Source organism: Lepus europaeus, chromosome 11 (assembly GCF_033115175.1).
Source record: "Lepus europaeus isolate LE1 chromosome 11, mLepTim1.pri, whole genome shotgun sequence".
NCBI lineage: Eukaryota > Metazoa > Chordata > Mammalia > Lagomorpha > Leporidae > Lepus > Lepus europaeus.
In genome coordinates, this window is record NC_084837.1 from 84400292 (window position 1) to 84424087 (window position 23796).

The window sequence follows — 23796 nt, forward strand, 5'->3', positions numbered from 1 at the left end:
GTAACAAACAAATAACACAGAGGGGTGGGAGAGCTTTAAAGTAGTCTTTACTCTTGCAGGTGGAAAATTGTCAAGTAGTTGGAGCCCCTCTGCCATGCCAGCAGTCCAGCTTCTGCCCAGGCTATAAGAAATTCATTCTGTCTTGGCAGAGTTCTCATGCACTTGGCTGTTGTTTATTGAGGAGTGTATCTTGACATTTCTCAAAAAAGAAATATTTTCACAGACAAAATCCATTCCAAATGGAAGCAGAGGTCAGAGTGAACTTACAGTGGGATGCATGAGTGGTTGCTTCGTGAGACTTGTGTGAACTGTGCCCAGACATACTCGGGCATCTGTTTAAAAACACCCTCAGGGGATGTATGTTTGGCCTAGCTCTTAAGGTGCTGGTTAAGATGCCCGTGTCCTGTATTGGACCTGGGTTCGATTCTCGGCTCTAGCTTCTGGCTAATGCAGACCCTGGGAGGCAGAGGTGAGGCTCAGGTCATAGGGTTCTTGCCTCTCATGTGGGAGAAACTTAGATTGGAGTTCCTGGCTCTCAGCTTTGGCTTGGCCAAGTCTCAGCTGTTGCGGGCATTTGGGGAGTGAATCAGTAGATGAGAGCTCTCTCCCTGTGTCTGTATCTCTCTCTCTCCTTCCCTTCCTCCCTCTTTCCTTCCTTCTCTTCCTCCTCTTCCTCTTCCTCCTCTCTCCCTCTCTCTCTCTCTCCCTATCTCCCTCTCTCCTTCCCCCTCCCTTCTTCCCAAAGAAATACAAATTAAAAATCGTGATGAAAACATTCCCTGCACCACGGGACCCAGTTGTGTCCTTAGGAAGCCAGTGGATCAAGCCTGCTGAGAAGCCGAGGCCCGACGGCACCTTCCTGGTCGTCACAGCCGGGCAGCCTGTGGTCCTCTCTGCCCTTGGCGATCTCAGTGCTTCTTGCACTTGCCTCCTCCAGTGGGAAAGAAACCTCCGGGACTTGGAGTCCAGGTTTGCTCCCTGCAGCTCTCTAGTGAATGACCAGAAGGGAGTGTAAGTGTGGAACTGCTGCGGAGTTATGTGACTCCTGCTGCCCATTCAGTGTGTGAGCCCCTGCCTGACTGTAATGGGCTGCGTTGTGTTGGCTGGGATGACAGCCCAGTAAATCTGCATGGTTCTCCAGGCACAAGGAAAAAAGATGTTTGTAACAGAGATTTTTTTTTTCTCTGCCTCTGTCTTATGCCCAAGGCATACATTTATTTGACAGAAACTGGCAGGAGTGGCAGCAGGCAGGTATGTTTCTGACTGCAGAATAGAGCAGGGCCACCAACTGCAAGAAGAAGCATGAAATTGTTGGACTTGACCGGCGCTGTGGCTTAACAGGCTAATCCTCCGCCTTGCGGCGCCGGCACACCGGGTTCTAGTCCTGGTTGGGGTGCCGGATTCTATCCCGGTTGCCCCTCTTCCAGGCCAGCTCTCTGCTATGGCCCGGGAAGGCAGTGGAGGATGGCCCAAGTGCTTGGGCCCTGCACCTGCATGGGAGACCAGGAGAAGCGCCTGGCTCCTGGCTTCGGATCAGCACAATGCGCTGGCCGCAGTGGCCATTGGAGGGTGAACCAATGGCAAAAAGGAAGACCTTTCTCTCTTTCTCACTATCCACTCTGCCTGTCAAAAAAAAAAAAAAAAGAAAAGAAAAGAAAGAAATTGTTGGACTTATTTAAAAAAGAAGGCGATTGTGAAATAATTCAAAGCTATCCTGAACTCATGTTTTCTCAAATCATTGATTGGTAAGAAGCAAAAATATCCCAGTGATTTATCCGAATGCATTCAGAACTGAGTTGATGTTTTATTTGCCTCGAGGCCTCATAATTGTGAAGCTGTATGGCCCACGTGGAGTTTGAGGCTGCTCATTGCGGCTGGGCCTTGGCCTGCCCTTGACTCCCCTCAGGGCTCTCTTTTATGAGTTTTGCGGGGCTGATGTCAACTACAGTGCCTCGATTTGTAGAGAAATTGCAGCACAGAGTGGCCACAGTGACTTGCTCCTAGTGATGGAGCAGGGCCTGGAAGTCAGGGCTTCTGGGGAATGATAGAGCTCTGTTGCCATGAAGAGCACCCAAGTGGGCATCCATGAACCTGCCCTGTTCCTGGGAGCTGGTGTGGAGGGACCTGGGACCCTGGGACACAGAGGCTGCTGACAGAGGCATCTTAACAAGACAACCGGGGGTGTCTAAGGCTCTCTGCCTATGTCCTTGATTACATTAACTTGGGAATTCCACTCCTGGGACCGGTTTCTGGAAACCCCAAGTAGGGAGAGCTGTTGAGAGGGAGGCCTGCCGAACATCTGTGGCTCTTTCCTCCCAGGGGAGTTTCCTCATCACCTGTGATAGTCACATTCTTTGATATGTGACTGTCTTCACTCTTCAAATTTTTCAAAGCCATTTTTTTTTAAGATTTTATTTATTTATTTGAGAGGTAGAGTTACAGACAGTGAGAGGGAGAGACGGAGAGAAAGATCTTCCTTTTGTTGGTACACTCCCCAAATGGCTGCAGTGGCTGGAGCTGTGTAAATCCAAAGCCAGGAGCCAGGTGCTTCCTCCTGGTCTCCCATGCAGGTGCAGGGGCCCAAGCACTTGGGTCATCCTGCACTGTCAAAGTCAATTTTTAAAACTGTGCTATAGGGACCAGTGCCAGTGGCATAGTAGGTTAAGCCTCCTCCTGCAGTGCCAGCATCCCATCAATATGCCAGTTTGTGTCCCAGCTGTTCCTCTTCTGCTCTAGCTCTCTGCTTATGGCTTGGGAAATCAGTACAAGATGGGCCCAAGGGTTTGGGCCCCTGCATCCATGTAGGAGACCTGGATGAAGTTCCTAGTTCCTTTCTTCTGGCTTTGGCCTGGCCCAGCCTGGCTATTGCAGCCATTTGGGGAGTGAGCCAGCTAATGGAATACCTCTGTGTGTAACTGCCTCTCAAATAAATAAATAAATCTTTAAAATACAACCAACTTTGCAATAGTAAAAATGATCTGTTTAGTTGTTGTTTTATGCTCTTGATGTCTTTTCTGCTGGAAGCAGAGTCCGTTGAGGCTTTTCATTCATTCGGCATCTCTAAAAGACAAGCCAAAGTCTTCCCTCCTCTTGCATCTTTGTGGTCATTACAGGGAACCAAGCTGGGCAAGCGTAGGCAGATGGCTCTGGTATTTTTCTGGATCTCTCAGTTGCTTGTCAAATCTGGGGCCAATCACTCCATGCTTATTTAATCTGCTTGTGAAGTTCACAGTTTTCCCAGCTCTGTGATCATCAATGATTTCAGATTCATCAGTGTGACCATGCTTTATCCTCAGTTAAAGACCTGTCAGTGACTTTGGAGCAGGAGCATAATGACCCTGGCAACACAGGCATCCTGTAGGAGTGCTGGTTCAAGTCCTGGCTGCTTCACTTTCAGCTCCCTGTTGATATACCTGGGAGAGTGTTGGATTATTTTTTATTTTATTTTATTTATTTATTTTTATTTTTTTGACAGGCAGAGTGGACAGTAGAGAGAGACAGAGAGAAAGGTCTTCCTTTTTGCCGTTGGTTCACCCTCCAATGGCCGCCGCGGTAGCGCGCTGCGGCCGGCGCACCGCGCTGTTCTGATGGCAGGAGCCAGGTGCTTCTCCTGGTCTCCCATGGGGTGCAGGGCCCAAGTACTTGGGCCATCCTCCACTGCACTCCCTGGCCACAGCAGAGAGCTGGCCTGGAAGAGGGGCAACCGGGACAGGATCGGTGCCCCGACCGGGACTAGAACCCGGTGTGCCGGCGCCGCAAGGCGGAGGATTAGCCTACTGAGCCACGGTGCCGGCCGAGAGTGTTGGATTATAACCCAGGTATTTGGGTCTCTGCCATGCATGTGAGAAACCCAGATGGAATTCCAGGCTCCTGGCTTTGGCCTGGCCCAGCCCTGGCCATTGGTGCTATTTGGGGAGTGAATCTGCAGGTAGAAGATCTCTCTGTAACTGCATTTCAAAATAAATTAATTTTTTTAAAAAGTGGTGCTGGCCTCTCTTTTTGGCATTCATGTGCACTGTTATGGTAACATGGGAAGATGGCAGAAAGAACTCTTTTGATTTTTAAGTTGACTTGAGAGTTGAGCATTCTCCCCCTACCCAAGTTGAAATAATTATAATTTGCCTTTTTGTTTTCCAGACATTGTAATTGAGACCCTTCCAATCATCGAGGAAGATGGTGGCCCTGTCCTTAAAGATCTGTGTCCGCCACTGTAATGTGGTGAAGACCATGCAGTTTGAGCCATCGACCGCTGTGTACGATGCGTGTCGAGTTATCCGGGAACGGGTCCCTGAGGCACAGACTGGGCAAGGTGAGTTGTTGCTGATGCATTGGCTTCTTAAAATGTGTTTCTCAGTTCTTTACCTTTTAGCTAAAGAAACAGAGGCCTGAGTGATGTACTTGCCCACGAGTGTGCATGTTTTAAGTGGAGTAACATCTGAGACGGAACACACTTTGTTCCCTGGATAAAGAATGTGATGAGAATGACCACCTCTGAGTTACCATCATCTCCACACCCAGCATCTTGGCCCTCCCACGCATCAGTGTCACTCAGGCTGTGCAGCTGGCAAACCACTTTTGGATATATCAGTGCATTTGCCCAGTAGAGAATGAATGAAGCTGTTCTCAGAGTTGCTGGTTGTGTGTATCCTGAGCCCTGTTGTGCACACATGTACACCTGCCACAGCCGTTAGGACCCAGGGCAAGGCTTCTGGTTCAAGCCCATGGAAGGAGCCTTACAAACTTCTCCCTCAAAGTCATTAAAAGGGTTGGGGAGGCATTTGTTTGATATGCAAACTACAGGCCCCCATTAAACTGAGTTTAAATAAAAGACATTCATGTCATTTTATTTCCCCTTTCCTTTGTCCTCTCCCTGCTTTACTTAATGTTTATTTGACTGATAGTTGAGAAATTGGGATCATTCCCAATAGGACAGCTGTTAATATCAACGTGGGATAAAACTTGCCTTCAAAAATTGCAAAGGTCAAAGTGAAACATCCCATCAGGGCTCTCTGTGCGTCAAGATGGGTGTCTTTAAAAAGACCTACTTTTCAGAAAACTCTTAGGTCTTTTGTTTGGAAAGCATTATGTATAGTTTCTTAATGCTGTGTTATTTTGAGATTACCCAGAAATAAAGTTTGCTTACCTCCCAACCTTGTTCCAAGATTTGGTGGCATATCCAAGATTTGGTGCCTTCAGTTTTCAGTCCCTTTGTTGTTGTTTCTCTCTGATTTGTCAGTTTTCTTAGGGCTGCATTGCTGTACGGCTTCAGTTTGAAGGTAGAGAATTTGAAGACCTTGGAGTCATTTTTCCTAAGAAACAGCAGGAGCTCTGAGTGTGCTCTGGGTCCCTTAGGTGCCCATGAATTGCATTAAGGAAGCCACAAGTCCTTGGATACCACCTGATGCTGCTCCCCTCCTGCCGGCCACCCCTGCCTTTTATACTTCCTAGGCCAGACTAAGGGGTTCTGGGGAGGACATGAAACTTAATTTTCTTCACAATTTGGTGGTCATGGGGGCAGGGACTGTACCTGTCCTGTGTGATGCTGTGCTGGGATGATGGAGGGATCCACAGGTGTAACCTGTCCCCTTTTGCCTCAGTGGCCTTGGACTTGGGTGACACCTTCCTTAGTTTCTCCATGCCATCTTGTCATTCTTCAAGGAGTCTTGCCTGGTTTTCCCAGCAAGGAAGGAAGAACAAAGTCACCTCCAGTGAGAATGAAGTTTGGGCTGCGTTGCTCTTGATGCTTCCTTGCGCTGTAGACATTGCTATGGCCCGTGGCTTTTTAGACACATGAGCCTTATTTGTGGGTGAGTCTGCAGCTCGACTCTTAGCCTCAGGCCCAGCAGTCAGCTGCATTGTCAGAACGAAACCTTTCTGTCTGGAGAAGGACACTCACAACCCTGCCGAGTCAGCAGGCTCAGGGCCTGCTACTCAGTGCTGGCTTCATCCCCACTGTCATCTTCTGTGCTTCTTTCTGTTTACGTTCCAGCTTCTGACTATGGGCTGTTTCTTTCGGATGAAGACCCCAGGAAGGGGATATGGCTGGAAGCGGGCAGAACACTGGATTACTACATGTTGCGAAACGGGGTATGCTGCTGATTGCATTTCTGTTTTCTTGTCTCCTCGCCCCTGAGTCTTCCATACACGCCAACATTTTTATGCTGTTTTGGGTCAAGAGCATCTTACTAATATTTTCCATGTAATGTGCTTTGTACAGTAAGCGCTGTCCAGGTGGGGACAGATGATGTAAACAACCCAGATACTTAGAATTCCCCAAAGGGATTGACACATTTGGGGTTGGGATGTGTGTGTGTGTGTGTGTGTTTCTTTTTTAAAGAGGTTTGTAGACAATGCATGGTGCATTTAGGAATTTGAAGATCCCTTTAATCATTTCAAAGGTCAGGAGCAGAGCTTTGAGTCCTACAGGCTAAGAGGTCTTTTGTCTCAGTCCATTTTCTCAAGAGTTTTCTTTCCTGGACTTGTGTTTATTTGAAAAGCAGAGAGACAGGCTGGCGCTGTAGCTCACTTGGCTAATCCTCTGCCTGCGGCGCCGGCACCCTGGGTTCTAGTCCCGGTTGGGGCGCCAGGTACTAGTCCCGGTTGCTCCTCCTCTGGTCCAGCTCTCTGCTGTGGCCCGGGAGGGCAGTGGAGGATGGCCCAAGTGCTTGGCTCCCTGCACCCGCATGGGAGACCAGGAGGAAGTACCTGGCTCCTGGCTTCGGATTGGCACAGCGCCAGCCGTTGCTGCCATTAGGGGAGTGAACCAATGGAAAGAAGACTTTTTTCTCTGTTGCTCTCTCACTGTCTAACTCTTCCTGTCAAAAAAAAAAGCAGAGAGACAGACAAAGATTGCCCATCTCTGGTGCACTCCTCAAGTGCCTGCAACAGCTATGGCTGGGCCAGGCTGAAACTAGGAGCCTGGAATTCAATCCGGGTCTCCAACATGGGTGGCAGGGACCCAAGTACCTGAGCCATCGATTGCTTTTTCCCAGGATGTGCCTTAGCAGGAATGGACCTGAGACTGAACTCAGACACTCCCATTAGGATGTAGGTATCCCAAGTGGTGTCTTAACCGCTAGACCAAATGCCTGCCCCTGAGGTTAGCATTTGAAGCAGTTTCTGCATGTTGTTGGGCTCTGTAGTTGTGAGATACGATCCAGAATCCTTGTGTGGCAGGCATCTGTGTGTCTGGTATAGAAAGTAAGAATAGAGAGAAAGCAAAACATCATTCTAAAGGTTGTTGGAGACAGAATATTAAGCAGTGTTTTGTTTAGGAAAAATAAATTTCAAGTTGTAAATGTGAGTTGAATGACTATCAGTCATTGTAACAGCTACCATGAAAATGGTTGTCTTATGAAGTAGGGAGAAGAGAAAAATCAACACAGTTCAATTTTCTCTTCAACATAACCTCCAGGTTACTGGAGTTTTGATGTATAAGATGGAGTGGACCTATCAGATTAGTCAGTATTCCACAGAGCAAAGGTGAAATACCTGATATCAGGTAATTCCCCCCTTTGCATTTCTGCAAGGGGTTCTTCAAAAAGTTTGTGGAAAATGTGAATTATGGGAAAAAAAAAAGTGCTTGGATTTCCATTTTTTTTTTTGCCCCCTTTTGATTCAATTTCCCACCAGCTGTTTAAAGTCCCCTCATTCTTATAAAAGCAATAAAAAAAAGAACAAGTCTCTTGTTTAAAAGTACCTCCCAAACTTATCGGATATGACCTTACTATGCAAGTATTTTGTTGTACTCTTAAGAAAACCACTACCACTTTATGAAGAATTATTGTATTTCATGTGTCATTACAGAAATACAGATTAAAATTTTTTAAACAATATACTTCGTATTTCACACACAGGAAGGAAAATTTTGCTTATGACAATAGAAAGTAAAATGGGAGACGCACCATATCGGTTTCTTCAAAGGCATGTAGGCCTTTTTACAGAAAAATGAACAGATGTTAGTTTTTAGTTAATTGTGAGCTTCAGGCAGTTGCACGATCAGATGTTTAAAGAAATCTGTATGAAAACAATGATTAAGGTAGTGGCAGCAACCCGTGAAATGGGAGAAAGATTTTCAAACAAGTCTTGGAAGAAAGGAACACCGTTGCTGGGGACTCACTTTGTAGACTTTGTTACATTTGCACACGGAGCGTGAGATGTGCATGCGATTGTGCTCCAGGACATTCTGGAATATAAAAAGAAGCAGAGACCTCAGAAAATCCGCATGCTGGATGGCTCTGTGAAGACGGTGATGGTGGACGACTCCAAGACCGTGGGCGAGCTCCTGGTCACCATTTGCAGCAGGATAGGTGAGCATTCCCGTGCCCCCGTTACGCCTACTCTTCTGTTTTTTAGTCACGTGTTTCTTGCTCCTGCTCTTACGGGGCATCTGGAAAATATCTCACGTGTCCTAACACCCTGGGCTGTGCCCAGTCCTCTTCTGTGCCGATCTTCACTCTGATGTACATATGCGAACTTCTCACCGAGTCACAACTGAGAAGTTTCCTTTCCTTTTCCAGATCGAAAGCCATATTCTGAAATTGTGTGATTACACCCTCCTCCAGCTGTCTGTGCTGGAGTTGCCTGCAGCATCACTGATGTCCACCATCTCCTTGGTCACTCGTGGTGATGGTGTTGTGATGGACAGCTTTCCCTACTGTAGCTTCTGTCATTCTCCCTGGAAAGCAAATCTACTCCCTATCTGGAGGAGCCCTTCCAGTGTGGAAAGAAATGGCCTTGCCCAGCTCAGCTCCTCAGTTGCTCCTTGTTTGATCTTGTTTTCAAGGTGCCATAGGCAGCCCAAGAGCATTGGTTGTCACCAGAGTGACTTAGCCCGGTAGCCTCCCTGACCCCTCCCTGCAACTCTAAGGCCTCTTTCTCCCCTTTGCCTCTCTCCTCCCCTAGGCTGAACAGGGTTGAAGCAATTTAATAATTTAGAATTACCACCTTATTTCCATTGCTAGGAATAACAAACTATGAAGAATACTCTTTAATTCAAGAAACTATTGAAGAGAAGAAAGAAGAAGGCACGGGTACGCTCAAAAAAGACAGGACACTATTACGAGATGAGAGGAAAATGGAGAAGTTGAAGGCCAAGCTCCACACAGATGATGACCGTAAGTGCCTGAACAAGAAGCACGGCTGGGGGCGTGGCTTTGCTGAGCCTTGGCCCTGCCCACCACCTCTAGGACCCAGGGCAGGGTTTTGTTTTCTGTTTTTCTTTAACCTGTTGGTGTTTTGGTTTCTGTCTCTGAAATACAGAAGACTCTGAAAGAAATAAAAAGTAACTGTAATAGCATTCCACATCTACAAAATAATCCCTTAGTATCAAATATATAAATTATCTCAGCATTTTCTCCATTAGCTTCTAAAATATTTTTTAACTTTTTTTAAAGATTTATTTATTTATTTGAAAGTTAGAGTTAGAGAGAAGGGGAGAGAGAGAGAGTGAGCAAGATCTTCCATCCTCTGGTTCACTCCCCAGATGACCATAATAGCCAACGCTGGGCCAGGCCAAAACCAAGAGGCAGGAGCTTCCATCTGGGTCTCCCATGTAGGTGGGAGAGACCTACATGCTTGGGCCATTTTCTGCTGCTATTTGAGGTCATTAGCAGGGAGCTGGATCAGGAGTGGAGTAGCCGGGTCTTGAGCCAATACCCATACAGGATGCTAGAGTCCCAGCCTGTGGCTTTACCCAATATGCCACAGTGCCTCCCCTTCTAAAATATTTTTGATATTTTCAACTGGGAACAAAGTAGGGCATTTTACACTTAACTGAGTAGAGTCTGGTTCCTTTTATTTTCTTGCCTTGCCATTCTGTGTGTGTAAGACTCTAGATTGTGAATTGTATCCCATTTCCCACAGCAGTATGGATTTTATGGATTGCATACCTATGTTGTCATTTAACATGTTTCTCAGTCCTTTTAATTCCTCAGATCTGGAACCATGGTTAGCTTCAGGTGTATCTGAGTTTTATCTCTTTTTTAAAAATTTATGTATTTGAAAGTAAGAGTGACACAGAGAAGGAGGGACAGAGAGAGATTTTCTGTTCACTGGTTCAATCCCCAAATGCCCACAATAGCCAGGGCTACACCAAGTCAAAGCCAGGAGCCTGGAACTCCATTCTGGTCTCCCGTGAGTGTGGCAGGGTCCCAAGCATTGGGGCCATCTTCTCCTGCTTCCCCAGGCACATTAGCAGGGAGCTAGATTAGAAGCAGAGCAACTGGGACTCCAGCTGGCACTCTGATATGGATGCCAGTGTTGTAGATATCAACTTAACCCACTGTGCCAGAATGCTGGCCCCTCCCATGTGTCTTTTTATAAAGATGGCACAATGGTGGTGTGTGCTTCCATGAGCAAGTTGTGTCTGGTTGCCTTTGGCAGAGATGAGGGGTGAGTGGTAATAATAGTCATAGATGTCCATGGCCTAGATTCAGAATTTCCATAGCAGTTAAACATGGCGATGTCATTCTAGTACAGAAAGGTCACATTGTACAGCCCCACTTTGTCTCTATGGAAAAGCCATTGTGTAACCCTACATGTCCCCGCATTCCATGCCGTATGCACCTTGCTGCCTGGCCCTCACTGGTGAACGCCTTGAATGTCCTGTTTATAGCTCTTTATGGGGCTGTCCTTCCCCTGACCCTCTCCTTACCCCTGTTATTTCTGCCCTATTGCATTTCCAGTTGAGCCCCGAGAGTCATTCATGTGTTTGTGGTGAGGTCCATGGTTCACGTTCCTTGTGCTGCACTTGCTGACAGTTTACAGAGGCTGGGTGCAAACACTCATCCACAGCCCAGGGGTCGGGCCTGGAGAGGAGGGCAGGTGAGCAGCTGTGCAGTGTGCAGAGGATTGTGACCAGTTCCCACGCACCTACATGGGAGGACAGGTGCTCAGGGTGGGTGGGACTCACACTGGGTGCAGACAGGGTTCTGCCATCCCCGCCCTTTGTATTCCGTCTCCCCCAGCACCTCCCTAATTTACTTTTTCTTCCTCCCTTCTCATTGGGGTCATAGGTGACTCATTCTGCTCAGTGTCTCTAAATGACTTCACTTGATGTGACTGAAGTCTCTATTCATTTTTTTAAAAAGTATCTATCATCTATCTATCTATCTATCTATCTATCTAGAAGGTAGAGAGTGACAGAGAAGGGGAGACTGAGATTTTTCCATCCACTGGTTTCCTCCCCAAATGCCTGCAATGGCCAGGGCTGGGCCAGGACAAAACCAGGAGCTGGGAACTCCAGCTGGGTCTCCCACGTGGGTTACAGGTACCCTGCTACTTAGGACGTCATCCACTGCCTTCCCAGGTACAATAGCAGGAAGCTGGATTGGAAGCAGAGGAGCTTGGTCTGGAACCAGTACTCTGAAGTGGCATGTCGACATCCCTAGCAGTGGCTTAACCCACTGTTCCACAAGGCCTGCTCCCTAAAGTATCTACTGTTGATTTCAAAGAGGACCCTGTATCTGTTTTTAGTACAAAGCCCCGATGTCCTTACTCCCTCCCCTACCCCACCCCCTGGGAAGGCCCATGTTACAGATTCATTGTAGCGCTTCAGCCAACTGTAGAGATGACTTGAACTTTTTTCCTTCGTTTCCCTTTTGATCAATCTTATTTGAAAAGCACAGCTCTGATGTAAGCAGTCACTCTGCATCTGCATTCATTGCTGTTTTGTTAAAACCCCTTTAATTAAGAGGGAAAATGAACACAGTTCTGTGTCTTGTGTTGCAGTAAACTGGCTGGATCACAGCCGAACATTCAGAGAACAAGGAGTAGATGAAAACGAAACGTTGCTGCTGAGACGGAAGTTCTTTTACTCCGATCAGAACGTAGATTCCAGAGACCCCGTGCAGCTCAACTTGCTGTATGTTCAGGTACGGCACTTCTTGCTCGTGTGCTGAGGTGGGTGACGGCTCAGGAAGTGCCTGGCTGTGGCTTGTGGACAGGAGGAGCCCAGCTCTGGCTTTTGTCACATCTGTGGTGTCCAGTTCGCAGCAGGTGCTGCCCAGGGTTCCTCGTTTGTGTTTTGGTTCTGCTGCAGGTTGCTAGTGGACAACAGCCGCTGGCCGTCCAGAGCAGGCCGTCTCTTGTCCTCCCCTTAGCTTCCCAGGTCAGGGCCCAGGGCCAGTGCTCTCTCTGCCTGGCCTTGAGAGACAATTGTGTGACATTGAAGTGGTTCACCATTACACTAAAGCTTTCTTGGCTAGCATCTTAGAATACAAGAGGATATTGGTCAGAAAGTAAGTACCACTCACTTACTGAAAGATCACCTCTCAGGAAACCTTGATATATTTACTTTTAACTAATTGCTGAACCCCAGATGATTCACTTAATATATCTGCATGGCAATTGCTCCCTGTGAAAGATGTGGATTTTGCACACAATTGTCCTGAATATTTGTTTACTCAAGGGAAACAGCATCCCTCTTTTTCCCACCTTGATACTTTCCTTATATCCTTTCCTTTCCTCTCTTCCCTTTCCTCTCCTTCCATTTGTCTGTCTGCCCATAAAAATAATGCAGGATCAGCAAACTGTAGCCACGCCCTCTGCCTGTGTATGCAAACAGTTTTATTGGAACAACTCATTCATTTCAGTCTTCCCTAGTGGTAAGCTTGTTACGTTACATAGTTGTTGATGTGTTTTTGTGGCTGCTCTCAAGCTCCAGTTGCAGAGTCCAGGAGTTGCAGTGTAGACTCCGTGGCCCTGGAGGTCTGAAACATTTTTTCTTTGACCTTTTAGAGGGAAAGTTTGCTGACTCCTGAGCTAGCAGGCGGAAGAACAGCATGGAAAGGGGGAGAGGCAGGGAGGGGTTGAGAAGCTAGGAGGAAGAGGGATACTCAGACAATGCTTAGTTCTTAGATAGCCAAGAGTGTGTATTTCAGGGTGGTCTGGGGGTGGTTGAACTACAGAAAGGAACCTTGGGAAAAAGATGGATGAGTAGCAACAGCAGGGATGGATTGGGAACTGGGAGGAGGGCTTGGCAACCTCCAGCACCCCATCTGAGGACTGTGCATTTGCCTCCCTTGTCCCCTAAGCATCTTGAGTCTTGAATTCTTGTCTCCCTATGTGTATCCATGTGTCTGTCTCTGAATTAATGTTAATATTTTTCTGGAATGGATGTCGGGTTTATTTTGCTTTTAGGGTTTTTTTTTTTTTCTGCTGACTTTGCTCTTTCTGAGCATACCTCGTACATTATATTTCTATCGTGGCCTGAGTCCCACCATTTCCCAGGATTTTCCTTTTTCCCTTTAGTTGATGTCATGGCTTCTATCTCCTAGCTTCTTGTCTAGCTCTGCTTTTGATAAACCAGACCCCTCCTCCCTGCGTCCCATCTGTAGGCCATTTGGGACCAGGCTTCCTTTCCTTTTGCCTTAATTCTGCTGTGATCCATTTACCTGCAGCATCCTAGCTGAGTCACTGTGGGCCGGCTGGCGCCTGTCCATGCCTCAGGGAGAACTGGTGCTCAGGCACAGGAAATGTGTCCATGAGGACAAATATGCCCCAAGCCCCTGATGCTTCTTCCCCCTTTTATGTTTCAGGCTCGAGATGACATCCTGAATGGCTCCCACCCTGTCTCCTTCGAGAAAGCTTGCGAGTTTGGTGGATTTCAAGCCCAGATACAGTTTGGACCTCATGTGGAGCATAAACACAAGCCCGGATTCTTGGAGTAAATGACCTTTGGTTTTGCTTTGCTCTTTTCTCCTGTTCTTTTCCTTTCATCTGTTTGATTTTTTTTTTTAAATATTTTTTTGGAAAGTGTTACAGAGACAGAGGATGAGATAGAGACAGACAGACATCTTTCATCCGCTGGTTCACTCCCAAATGGCCACAACAGCCAGAGCCGGGCCAGGCCAAAGCCAAGAGCCTGAAACTCCATCCAGGTCTCCTATGTTGGTGGCAGGGGCCCAACTATTTGGACTATCTTCCTCTGCTTTCCAAATCTCATTATCAGGGAGCTAGATTGGAAGTGGAGCAGCTAGGACTCAAACCAGAACTTATATCAGATGCCATCATCGGAGGCTGCAGCTTAACCTGCTCCGCCCACAATGTGGGCCCCTTATTTTTGAGCTAGATACTCAAAATGTGCACGCAAATTTCATTCGTTGAGAGAGTCATAGCTTGTACTCAATTAAGTACATGATCAAACATGTGGACCTTACAGAAAGCAAGCAGCCCTGGAATGCAGAGTGAGTGTCACTGTCAGGGTCATCCTGCCACATGTGACATTCTCTGCACCCTTCCACGCTTTGTCTCCTCTCCTGGGATATCTGTGGAATCGAGGAGCTCACTCGCTTCCTCTTCCATCCATATGAAATTCCTCCTTCGTGGTAGACCAAACCCTGTCCCCTGTCCCTTTCATTTCTTCTTCAGTTTCCTTTAACTTTGGAATCTGTTCTTTGTTGCTGTGAAAATATGATGTACAAGTGAAATACTTGGGCTCTTCTTCACCCAGTTAGCCTTAATTCTCTGTTACAAAGTAGAAGATGATGGGTTTTTTCCTGGTTGCAAATTCTGTGATTCAAGAGAAAGTTCGCCATATGGATTTACCAGGGCTGCACATAAAGTGGGTGTTAAAGTTGGGTTTCCTGGAGATGCCCCGCGTGGTGCCCCAGCCGCATACATGCTGCCATTGGCTGACATATGCCTCTTGTCCATTGGGAATTTTCCAAGGGTTTAATAGAAATATCTTGGTCTGGTAATATTCCTTTTCATCATCTTTAGAACCCACACTCACCCTGTTTCCCTTCTGGTAGCTCTCACTGTGAATGAAACCTTTGGGTAAGAAAAAAAAATCACCTTAGAACCATATAGAATCTCCCCATGTTCAACAGCAGGCTCTTCCCCCCACAAGAATCTCCCATGGTCAATCACATGCTCTTCCCTGGAGTGTTACCTCTAGAGGTTGGAAGTGGATCCCAGATGTGGATGTCCACTGGCCGTGGGAGCATCTGTGCTCTGGATGTCCTCTGGCCGTGGGAGAGTCTGTGCTCTGGATGTCCACTGGCCATGGGAGCATCTGCGCTGTGGATGTCCACTGGCCATGGGAGCGTCTGCGCTCTGAATGTCCACTGGCCATGAAGCGTCTGTGCTCTGGATGTCCACTGGCCGTGGGTGTCTGAGCTCTGGATGTCCACTGGCTGTGGGGGCATCTGAGCTCTCCTGGAGGATATGCTGCTACCTGGCGTGAGGTCACCTGTTGCATTGAGTTCTAGTGTTTTGAGGAAAGAGTGTAATGAAATGGTATTTTTCCTTGACCTCTGTTTCACTTTGTTGGAGATCATTGGGTCCAATCTATACCACTGAGTAAGAGGGAAACCTGGTATTTCTCGTGGTGGCAGAGACTGCCTGTCCAACATGCTGCTGGTTCAGATCCTGGTTGCTTAAAATGCTCTTGGACTGACAGATACCAGGGAGCCTTTCCAAAGTGATGTGTTGTCTTCTCTTCTACCGTATAGTGACCTGAGAATGGCTTTAAACATTTTCTGTCCCTTACTTTGCAATGTGTTCTTCAAATGTGACATCCGGCCAAGTGTTCCTCAGATGTGTGTCTCCCTGCCTGGTCGGGCTGCCTTCTGCAGGAGTCCCTGGAGCTTGCCTTTCTGATAAGACACCTTACCAAAGGCCATGTGCACACGTTCTTTGATTAGTTTCCATGTTCTCGTGTTCTACACTGAGGATAATGACCACAGAAAGTGATGGACAGAACACCAAGAACTAATTAGACCTCATTAAGTAGACCTTGTTTGTTTCATGTTTCTCAAGTGATTGATGAAGAAGAGGGAAAAAATAGAGGGAAGGATGATAAGCCACATTTAAATGAAATTAAGACCTGTTTTTAACCTTGCATAGCGGTAACCTGATGTGGCGTCCTGTGGGAAGGAGATCCGCGTAGTGCCATTCGCTGGGTGTCTGACTGATGCTGTCGCTCTGTTAGTGCCTTTTCTTCAGATCACTGGGGGAGCTGCTTCTCAGGGTCCACTTGGGGATGAAGAAAGCGGTGTTTTATGGGATCCAGAAGCAGTGCAGAGAGGGCAAGTGGCGTGTTCACAGGTAGAGTCGCTCTGTAAATAGCTCTGGTTTCTCATGTGGCTCTAGCATTTTCAAAGGCATTCCTGCTTCCAGGGCCAAGCTGCCCCTTTGATTGGTTTTCTAATCTGCAGCAGAATTAGGGATGCACTTAAAAATGTCAATACAAGGTCCTTTGCTCTCTTTGCTAGTGTCCTCGGTGCGCCAGCCAATTCCTGGTGATGTTACTGTATTGCTAACTGCTTGTGTCAAGATTACAATCTAATAATCAGTGCCTTGGCATTGGTCTTCTGAATGGCGTGTACTGCAATTTATGGTTCTACTGAGTGCTCTGTACTCACACTCCACTAAAAATATGCTTCTCTTCATAAACTGAGGTAGTGGAAGTTAAGCAATTATATTGAGCCAGTTTTCTTTTCCTATGATTATATTGTAAAGCTCATGCCTCCAGTGGTACATGTACCCTTTCTTAGATTCCAAATTAAAATAAGTGTGTTATGCCTGGTGGCAATTAGTTTTCCGTCTGAATTTGATTTACTTTTTAATTAGACCATATCTAGTCTAGGTAATGAGACATTTTCATTTAATGTAGATAGTTAATTGTGTATGTTCTTGCTTATGTGGTACAGGTAAAATTTCCTGAGGATATAAGTCCCTTCTTAATTAAAACAAAATAGCTAGGCCACCTTTCCCTGATTTGCAAGTTATGTGATTAGATCCTGATTCTGCCCGGCCTGTGCCTGGTGACTGACTAGGCTCTATTTTGCTGTGTTGAGGTCTTTGCCCATCTGGTTTTCATGTGGGACACTCAAACAATCGAGAGGATAAAGAATTAATAATGAGAGGTGGGCATTTAGTGCACAGTTAAGATATGGCTTGGGATGCCCATATCCCATATTGGAGTGTCTGAGTTCAAGTCCTGGCCCTGCTCTCTTTTCCAGCTTCCTGGAAGGCAGTAGGTGATATTTTAAGTGGTTGGATTTGGCCACATCGATGCAAGATCTAGATCGAATTTGGGCTGCTGGTTTTGGCCTGGCCCAGCCTTGGCTATTGTGGGCATTTGGGGATTGAACTAGTGGATGAAAGATCTCTTTCTCTCTCTCTCTCTCTTTCTCTCTCTCTCTCTCTATCTTTCTCTCTGTCTCTGTCTGCTTCTCTCTCTCTCTCTCTCTCTCCCTCCTCTCCCCCCCATCTCTGTGCCTTTCAAATAAAAATTTTAAAAGATTAATTAAAAAGTAATGATCATGAGATTGAATTTGTGACAAAGACAGGTTGAAGGTACAGTTACCAAAATTTCAGTGACATAGGTTCTAATAAAGTACATGGGGGTATGTTTAATGAGTATATATTTTTTAATCTTTACAAAATTTGTTTAGCATTTTAAACTGTCTGCAGAATATGAATATTTTTATGAGAGTCTTTTTCAATTTTCTTCAGGCTTTTCAATGATTTCTAGATCCAGTACTATCTTAGCAAAGGTATTCATTTAGAATAATGAAAAGCAGTCCAAAATAATAGGTTTCAGGGATTTAAGGATTATTTATATATCCCATGTACTTTATAGATGAGAGAGATAGGTGCTAGAGAGAGATGGTGACAGAAGTAAAGCACAGAGCTGTGTAGAGCTAGAAGCCAGAAGAAAGCCAGGTCTCTCAATTTGAGTTTGATGTGCTTTCATTACATGACATTTTTCTCAGTCACATCCTTGGAGTCCCGGCGAGGGATGTTTTATTGGGGCATGAAATAGAAATAATGCATAATTTAACATCAGGCATTTACTTCATGTTCTCCTGTGTTTAGCAAATGCTTGCAGAAAACATGCCCAGTGTTTCTCTTTAATTCACAGAGGATGTGCATGTGTGTCCTGTTGTTCCAGAGACAGGGAATACATAAGGGAGCTATTACACACCGTTTCCTTGCCATCTGTGAGTCTGTAGCCTGTGTGGCCAGCAAACATATGAAGTGGTTATTATGGAGAGCCAAGTCATGGCTGTAGTTGGTTCAACACAGTTCATCCTTCTAACCAAGTTTTCAATGCAGGATGGTCTCCTTGGGATGCTGACCATTGCAGTGCAGGCTGTGGGGATGGAGGGAATTGTTCTTAGAATGGTAGGAAGCAATCTTGATCAAATAAATTGATATAATAGAATACCATGCTGAAGGAGAATCCTTAAAACAGCCGTAAGAACAAATCTATTAAGGGTAACTCTCAGGGGTCTCAGAAACATGATGGAAAAGTGGTAGTGACCAAAGCCAAAGCCTTCTGTAGACCTTAGAGTCTGGGATAATAAGAGTTACTGATCCAAACTTGAGAGCTTAAGTTAAGAGTGTAGGGTAAAACTGAAGGGAACTGCAGAGATGGCTATAGATACTCCTTGTCAAATTTGTTGATTTTAGTTTTAATGTATTTGACATGTTTCATAATAAAACTGTTGGGAAAATGTTGATGAAAGCCCAAGAAAATAGAAACTGATTCTATAAGAAAATGAAGATAACCAGACTTTGTCTTGAATAAGATTTTCAGTACTGTTTAAAACAAAGAGCGGTAGAGTCTAACTTCTGGCCCAATGCAGGAAGAGCAGGGAAGAAATAGAGAAAATTTGACTGTTAAAGTAAGAGTTACTTATTCAGGGTGGATTGTAGGAGCAGAGTGGGAGAGTTTGGTCAATAGAATGCACAAAATAAAGCAAGTATTTCTAAGTACATTAAGTATCACACCAAATACAAGTAAATCAAATCCAGCATTTCATAGTTTCTCATATTGGATAGAATTTTTGGAAAGTCTAGGTCTGTACACTAGGTCTGATACACTTGGAATTTTAGGACAGAGGAAAGTTTAAAGCAAACTCATAAAAAATGATGTACCAAGAAATTACTAATTAAAGCCAGAGAAGCTACATTTAAGTATACTTTAAAGCAAACAAAGTATGAGTCAAGATTAAAGATGAGGGGCCGGCATTGTGGTGTAATGCGTAAAGCGATGCTGCCATCCCATATGGGCACCAGTTCGAATCCCAGCTGCTCCACTTCTCATCCCACTTCCTCCTAATGTACCTGAAAAAGCAGTGGAAGATGGACTAAGTACTTGGGACTCTGCACCCATGTGGAAGACCTGGATAAAGCTCCTGGCTCCTTGCTTTGGCTTGGTTCAGCCCAGGTCATTGCAGCCATTTGGGAAGTGAACCAGGGGAAGGAAGACATCTCTTTCTGCCTCTGCCTCTCTATAATTCCACCTTTCAAAAAATAAATGAATCTTAAAAAAAAAAAAAAATGAAGAGGCTGGACTAGGGAACTGAGCCAGGACTCAAGCCCAGGCACTGGAATATCCCAAGCACTGGCTTCACCACTGTGCCACGTGCCCACATGATGAAATAATCTTGATGGTAAAAAACTTTAAGGCTTACCAGGAGTCCATGTTAATATCTTTAAACAATATTTATAACAAGTATCAATTAAAATCTGATATTAGATACATTCCTTTTTTTTTTTAAGATTTATTTATTTCTTTGAAAGTCAGTTACACAGAGAGGGGAGAGGTGGGGGGTGTCTTCCATCTGATGGTTCACTCCCCAGTTGGCCGCAATGGCCAGAGCTGTGCTGATCCGGAGCCAGGATCCAGGAGCTTCTTCCGGGTCCTCCACATGGGTGCAGGGGCCCAAGGACTCAGGCCATAGCAAAGATCAGAAGTGGAGCAGCTGGGTCTTGAACCGGCACCCATATGGGATACCGGTGCTTCGGGCCAGGGTATTAACCCACTGCACCACAGCGTGGGCCCCAGATACATTCCTTTTAATGCCCAGAAGGATGCTGGTTCCCATTGCTGCTTACGCACACAATACTGAACATCCTAACAAGTGCAATAGCAAAGGAAAAGAGATAAATGCTATCATTCTTGACGAAACAAAAATGCCTTTGCTGCAGATGATGTTTATCTACATAGATAATCCATTCAGTATGTAGAGAAGTTTATTAGAATTGGAACCACCACTTAAGAAAGATCTCTGGGGGAAAAAGATCAATATGTAATAGCAAGTAGTATTCCCATATGTCACACAATGTAAATGCAAAAAGGAGATACCTTTTATGATAGTAACTAGAAGTGTTAATTTAGCTAGTAGGGAAGCTGTCCAACAGTCTCCAATATCTAACCAAGAAAATGATAAAAATATGAAAATATATTGAAGAGCATAAAAGAAAGTCTGGAAAAAATGGAGTGATTTTTGCTGTGTGAATGAATAGGAAACTTCTTTTACATAGAGCAGTTCTACCTAAATTTTCCTTGGAATTCCATGTCATTCCAATCAGAATCCCACTTTGGTAGTTTGAAAACCTATTCTCAGTGTGGTTATCTTAATAAAGCTATTAAAAAACCAATGTGAAGTAGTCAAGACTCAAGAATGGCCAAGGCTAATTGAAGATATATGGAGGATTCCTATAACCATCACAATTTTTTAAAGGTAAGTAATTAAATCTTTTTAGCATACATCGATAAAGTAGTTCAGAGGTTTGGTGAGCCTACCTTTATTAAAATTATTTATTAGGCAAAGGGTATCACCAAGAGTGAATCCCAAATCAGAAAAAAAATACATATTTGCAATGCATACTACTAAGAACAAATTAATATCCAGAAGATAATTAAAAAGCAAAAAATCCTCCAAGAAAAAGATCACGAGGCTATCAGTAGGCACTTTACACAGCAGAAATTTCAATTGGCTTCTAAAAATATAAAAAGATAATCATCCTAATAAATAATTCAGAAAATGCAAATTTAATAAGGGCATAATGTTCTGTGGCTGTCAGAGGGGCCTGAGTGTAAAGTATAAAAACACCAACATTCCTTATAGGGAAGACAAGACATTGCAGAACAGGAATTGTTGTCCTTAAAAATATTGACATGAAGAGAAGCAGGATACATTATTGTTTTAGAAGACATTAAAATAACCATGGACAGTAACTTCAAGAAAGAGAGGACTGTGGGACTCTAGCTAGACCTGTCATCTCTGTTTCTCCCATAGAGGAAGGTGGCAGTTACAAGGCAAATGTGGCCACATGTGAACATGCATTTCTCCTCAGCAGTAGATCCACTTGAGTACTTCAGAAAAATTCATGGGAAAAAATGGAGTGAAAATAAATTTATTTTGGTGCATTGAAAGCCATGAACAGTTCTCTCATCATAGGCATTTTCCATGACCTTTCTGAAGCACGTTCCTGTAAGTTATGAGGCATAGACTTGTCTGTGATTTGAAATGTCTAATAATTAATGTTTCTTTGAAAAAGACCGTTGCAGTAGTCCAGGTGTGTGTGCCTTGAGGTTGGGTGTATAACATGTGGCAAATGCAAAGCTAGTAAGTAAAGAAGGCCGGAAGAAAAGTTCCATCTGTCTATGTTATGGGGAAAAATGGGCCAGTGTTGGGTGCAGGCCGGCAGGTCCCCTGTAGAAGAAACCACTGTCACCCTTGATGATTGTGTCTCCTTAGTCCTGGTGTGTATTCTTCAGAAGTCTTTTACCAGGCAAACAAAGCAAGCCAGGCTGTGGATCTTTGTTGTGAAAGAATTTAGAGTGGACTTGGAAATTTTCCCCCACAAACTCAAGATAATTCTACTGTCAACAAGCAAAGCTTTTGACACAGTAGGAGGCCTCAAGTTGGTTTTTCGCTTGGCATCTGTTCAAACACATCTTCCCCCTTTGGAGTAGGTCCTCTGCGTGCTTTTGTCAGGATAATTTGGCTGTTGATTCTCTGTCTTCAAAGTAGCAGTGAAGCAGGCGGCTCAGCTTGGATTTTCTTTATCAGTGCTCTTTTAACTCTTGTTTCTCAGCACCATCCTCCACTAAATGCAAAGTAGAATGCAGTAAAAAAGGCCATTTGCATACCTTTTTGCTCTGTGGTTTTCTTACTGTTCTATGCTGTCCTGTGTCCTCCTCTCAGGGGATAACCATCTCCCAGCACAGCTCCTACACCTGATGCCCACATTCCTCTCTCCATTAAACTCTAGATCTTTGAAACCTTGATCTCAGAATCTATGCAGCCTTGAGCCGAGTTCCTGGGCAGTAGCTGTCCTGACATCACATATCACTTGGATTGGTTCAGGACCACAGGTCTGTTGTGATAGGTCTTCAGATGCACGTGCTGTGGTTTGGACGTCTAGGTGGAGCCCTTGAAAGTGAGTAAGCCATGAGGGCTTCTCCCTCCAGAATGGGGTTCCCAGTACAAGGTTCCCTCCACATATGCTGGAGATCTGGATTGTGTCTTGGTTCCCAGCTACTGGCTTCTTTCTGGCCCAGTCCTGGCTGTTGGAGGCATTTGGAGAGTGAACCAGTGGATGGCAGATCTTTCTCTGGCTCTCTGCTTTTCAAATAAAAAGTGAACTTTTAAAGGTTAAGAAGTGAATGAGACTGCTTGCCATATTTGGCTGGGCTCCTCTGCCTCTTGTGCCTGCGAGGACACAGCTTCCTTCCCTTCCAGGGAAAGCAGCTCTCACCAGGCATCACACCTGCTGGAACCTTGATCTTGAACTTCCCCGCCTCCAGAACTGTGAGAAGGAATTTCTTCTCTCATAGCGGTCCCAATGGAGTAATATACAAACATACATGCCATTTTATTTCTCTAAGCATTTCCTAACTCTGTATCTCCTTTGTTACAGCTTCAGTTAACAGAATTTAACCAGTACTCTGTCACACAGGCCTGGATTGAAATCCAGGTGTGTCTGGTTCTGTAGTCTGAGCTTTCAACCCCCTGTCCCAGTGGCTGCCCAACTTCAGTCTGCATCAGAACCTTTAGAGAGGCTCCCTGAAAGCTGGCCTCCTGCCGGAGCCTCTGTTTCCCCAACGTTGTGAGAAAGCCGTGAAGGAGCATTTGTACCACATTCCTGGGTGGTGCCAGGGCTCCTGATCTTGGGACCGCACTTTGAGAACCTTGTGGGATCCCAGATTTGAGAAGCTGGCGATGAACAAAGTTTGGAGAAGGAAACCTGGGTGCTCACCGGGTGCCATGGTCCCTGTCCATCTCTGCCTTCTGTCCCCTCCATGCCTCTGCCTGCTGCTGGGTGGATGTTCTGCTTCCTCCCTCGTGTGTTCCTGTGACTTCCCTCACCACTCCTGAATGAGGGGGCATCCCTTGTGGATATCTCATATGTGGGTATCTCCAATCTCATAGTTGCACTCTTCGGTAGCGCTCATCCTGCTTTTCGGGTCATTAAAACAGTTGAAAGCAGTGAAGACCTGCCCACTGTCTTGCTGCTACAAGGTGGCCACTTGGGGCAGTTAGCATGCCCCAGGCCATAGCTGCCTCCCTATGTACTTGTAACTTGTTGCCAAACCAGAAAACAAGTTTGTGCCCCCTGTTGGGGAATTAGGTTGCCTACATTTTATTTGAGAAAATGAGATTCTATTTTATACACCATGGAACATGACTCGGCCTTACAGAAAGGAGATTCTGCCATTTGTACCAAGCTGGAGAAACCTAGAGAGTATTATGTCCTCAAGGAAAATAAGCCAGGCATAGCAGTTAAACCCTGCATGATCTCACTTATGGAAAGTAAGTTTTACAAAAATAAATAAATAAAATAAAAGAGTAGAAGAGGAAGCTGGGGGAGGGTGGAGTGCGACGGGTGCGGACTCCGAGTTACGTGGGCCAAGTCTGGGAGCTCCACACAGCGCAGGGGCTATGTTATTACTGCCCTACACTGAAAATTGGTTAGAAGTAGATTTTAGTTTCCTTTGCCACAAAAGTAACTTCATGAGAGGAGAGGCTTGTTCATTAGTTGATTATA

At 45.4% G+C, this 23796-nt stretch overlaps 1 protein-coding gene across 5 annotated transcripts in view; it reads left to right on the forward strand.

Annotated features, from left to right (window-relative positions):
* TLN2 (talin 2) overlaps positions 1-23796 on the forward strand; it is a 481872-nt gene that overhangs the window by 276689 nt on the left and 181387 nt on the right. For all 5 annotated transcript variants that reach the window (XM_062206051.1, XM_062206049.1, XM_062206053.1 and 2 more), the window contains 6 exons: positions 4138-4309; positions 5990-6087; positions 8180-8309; positions 8964-9116; positions 11731-11873; positions 13539-13666. In XM_062206051.1, coding sequence (XP_062062035.1) covers positions 4174-4309; positions 5990-6087; positions 8180-8309; positions 8964-9116; positions 11731-11873; positions 13539-13666 — 788 coding nt within the window. In that variant the 5' untranslated portion in view covers positions 4138-4173. The remainder of the gene's footprint in view (positions 1-4137; positions 4310-5989; positions 6088-8179; positions 8310-8963; positions 9117-11730; positions 11874-13538; positions 13667-23796) is intronic.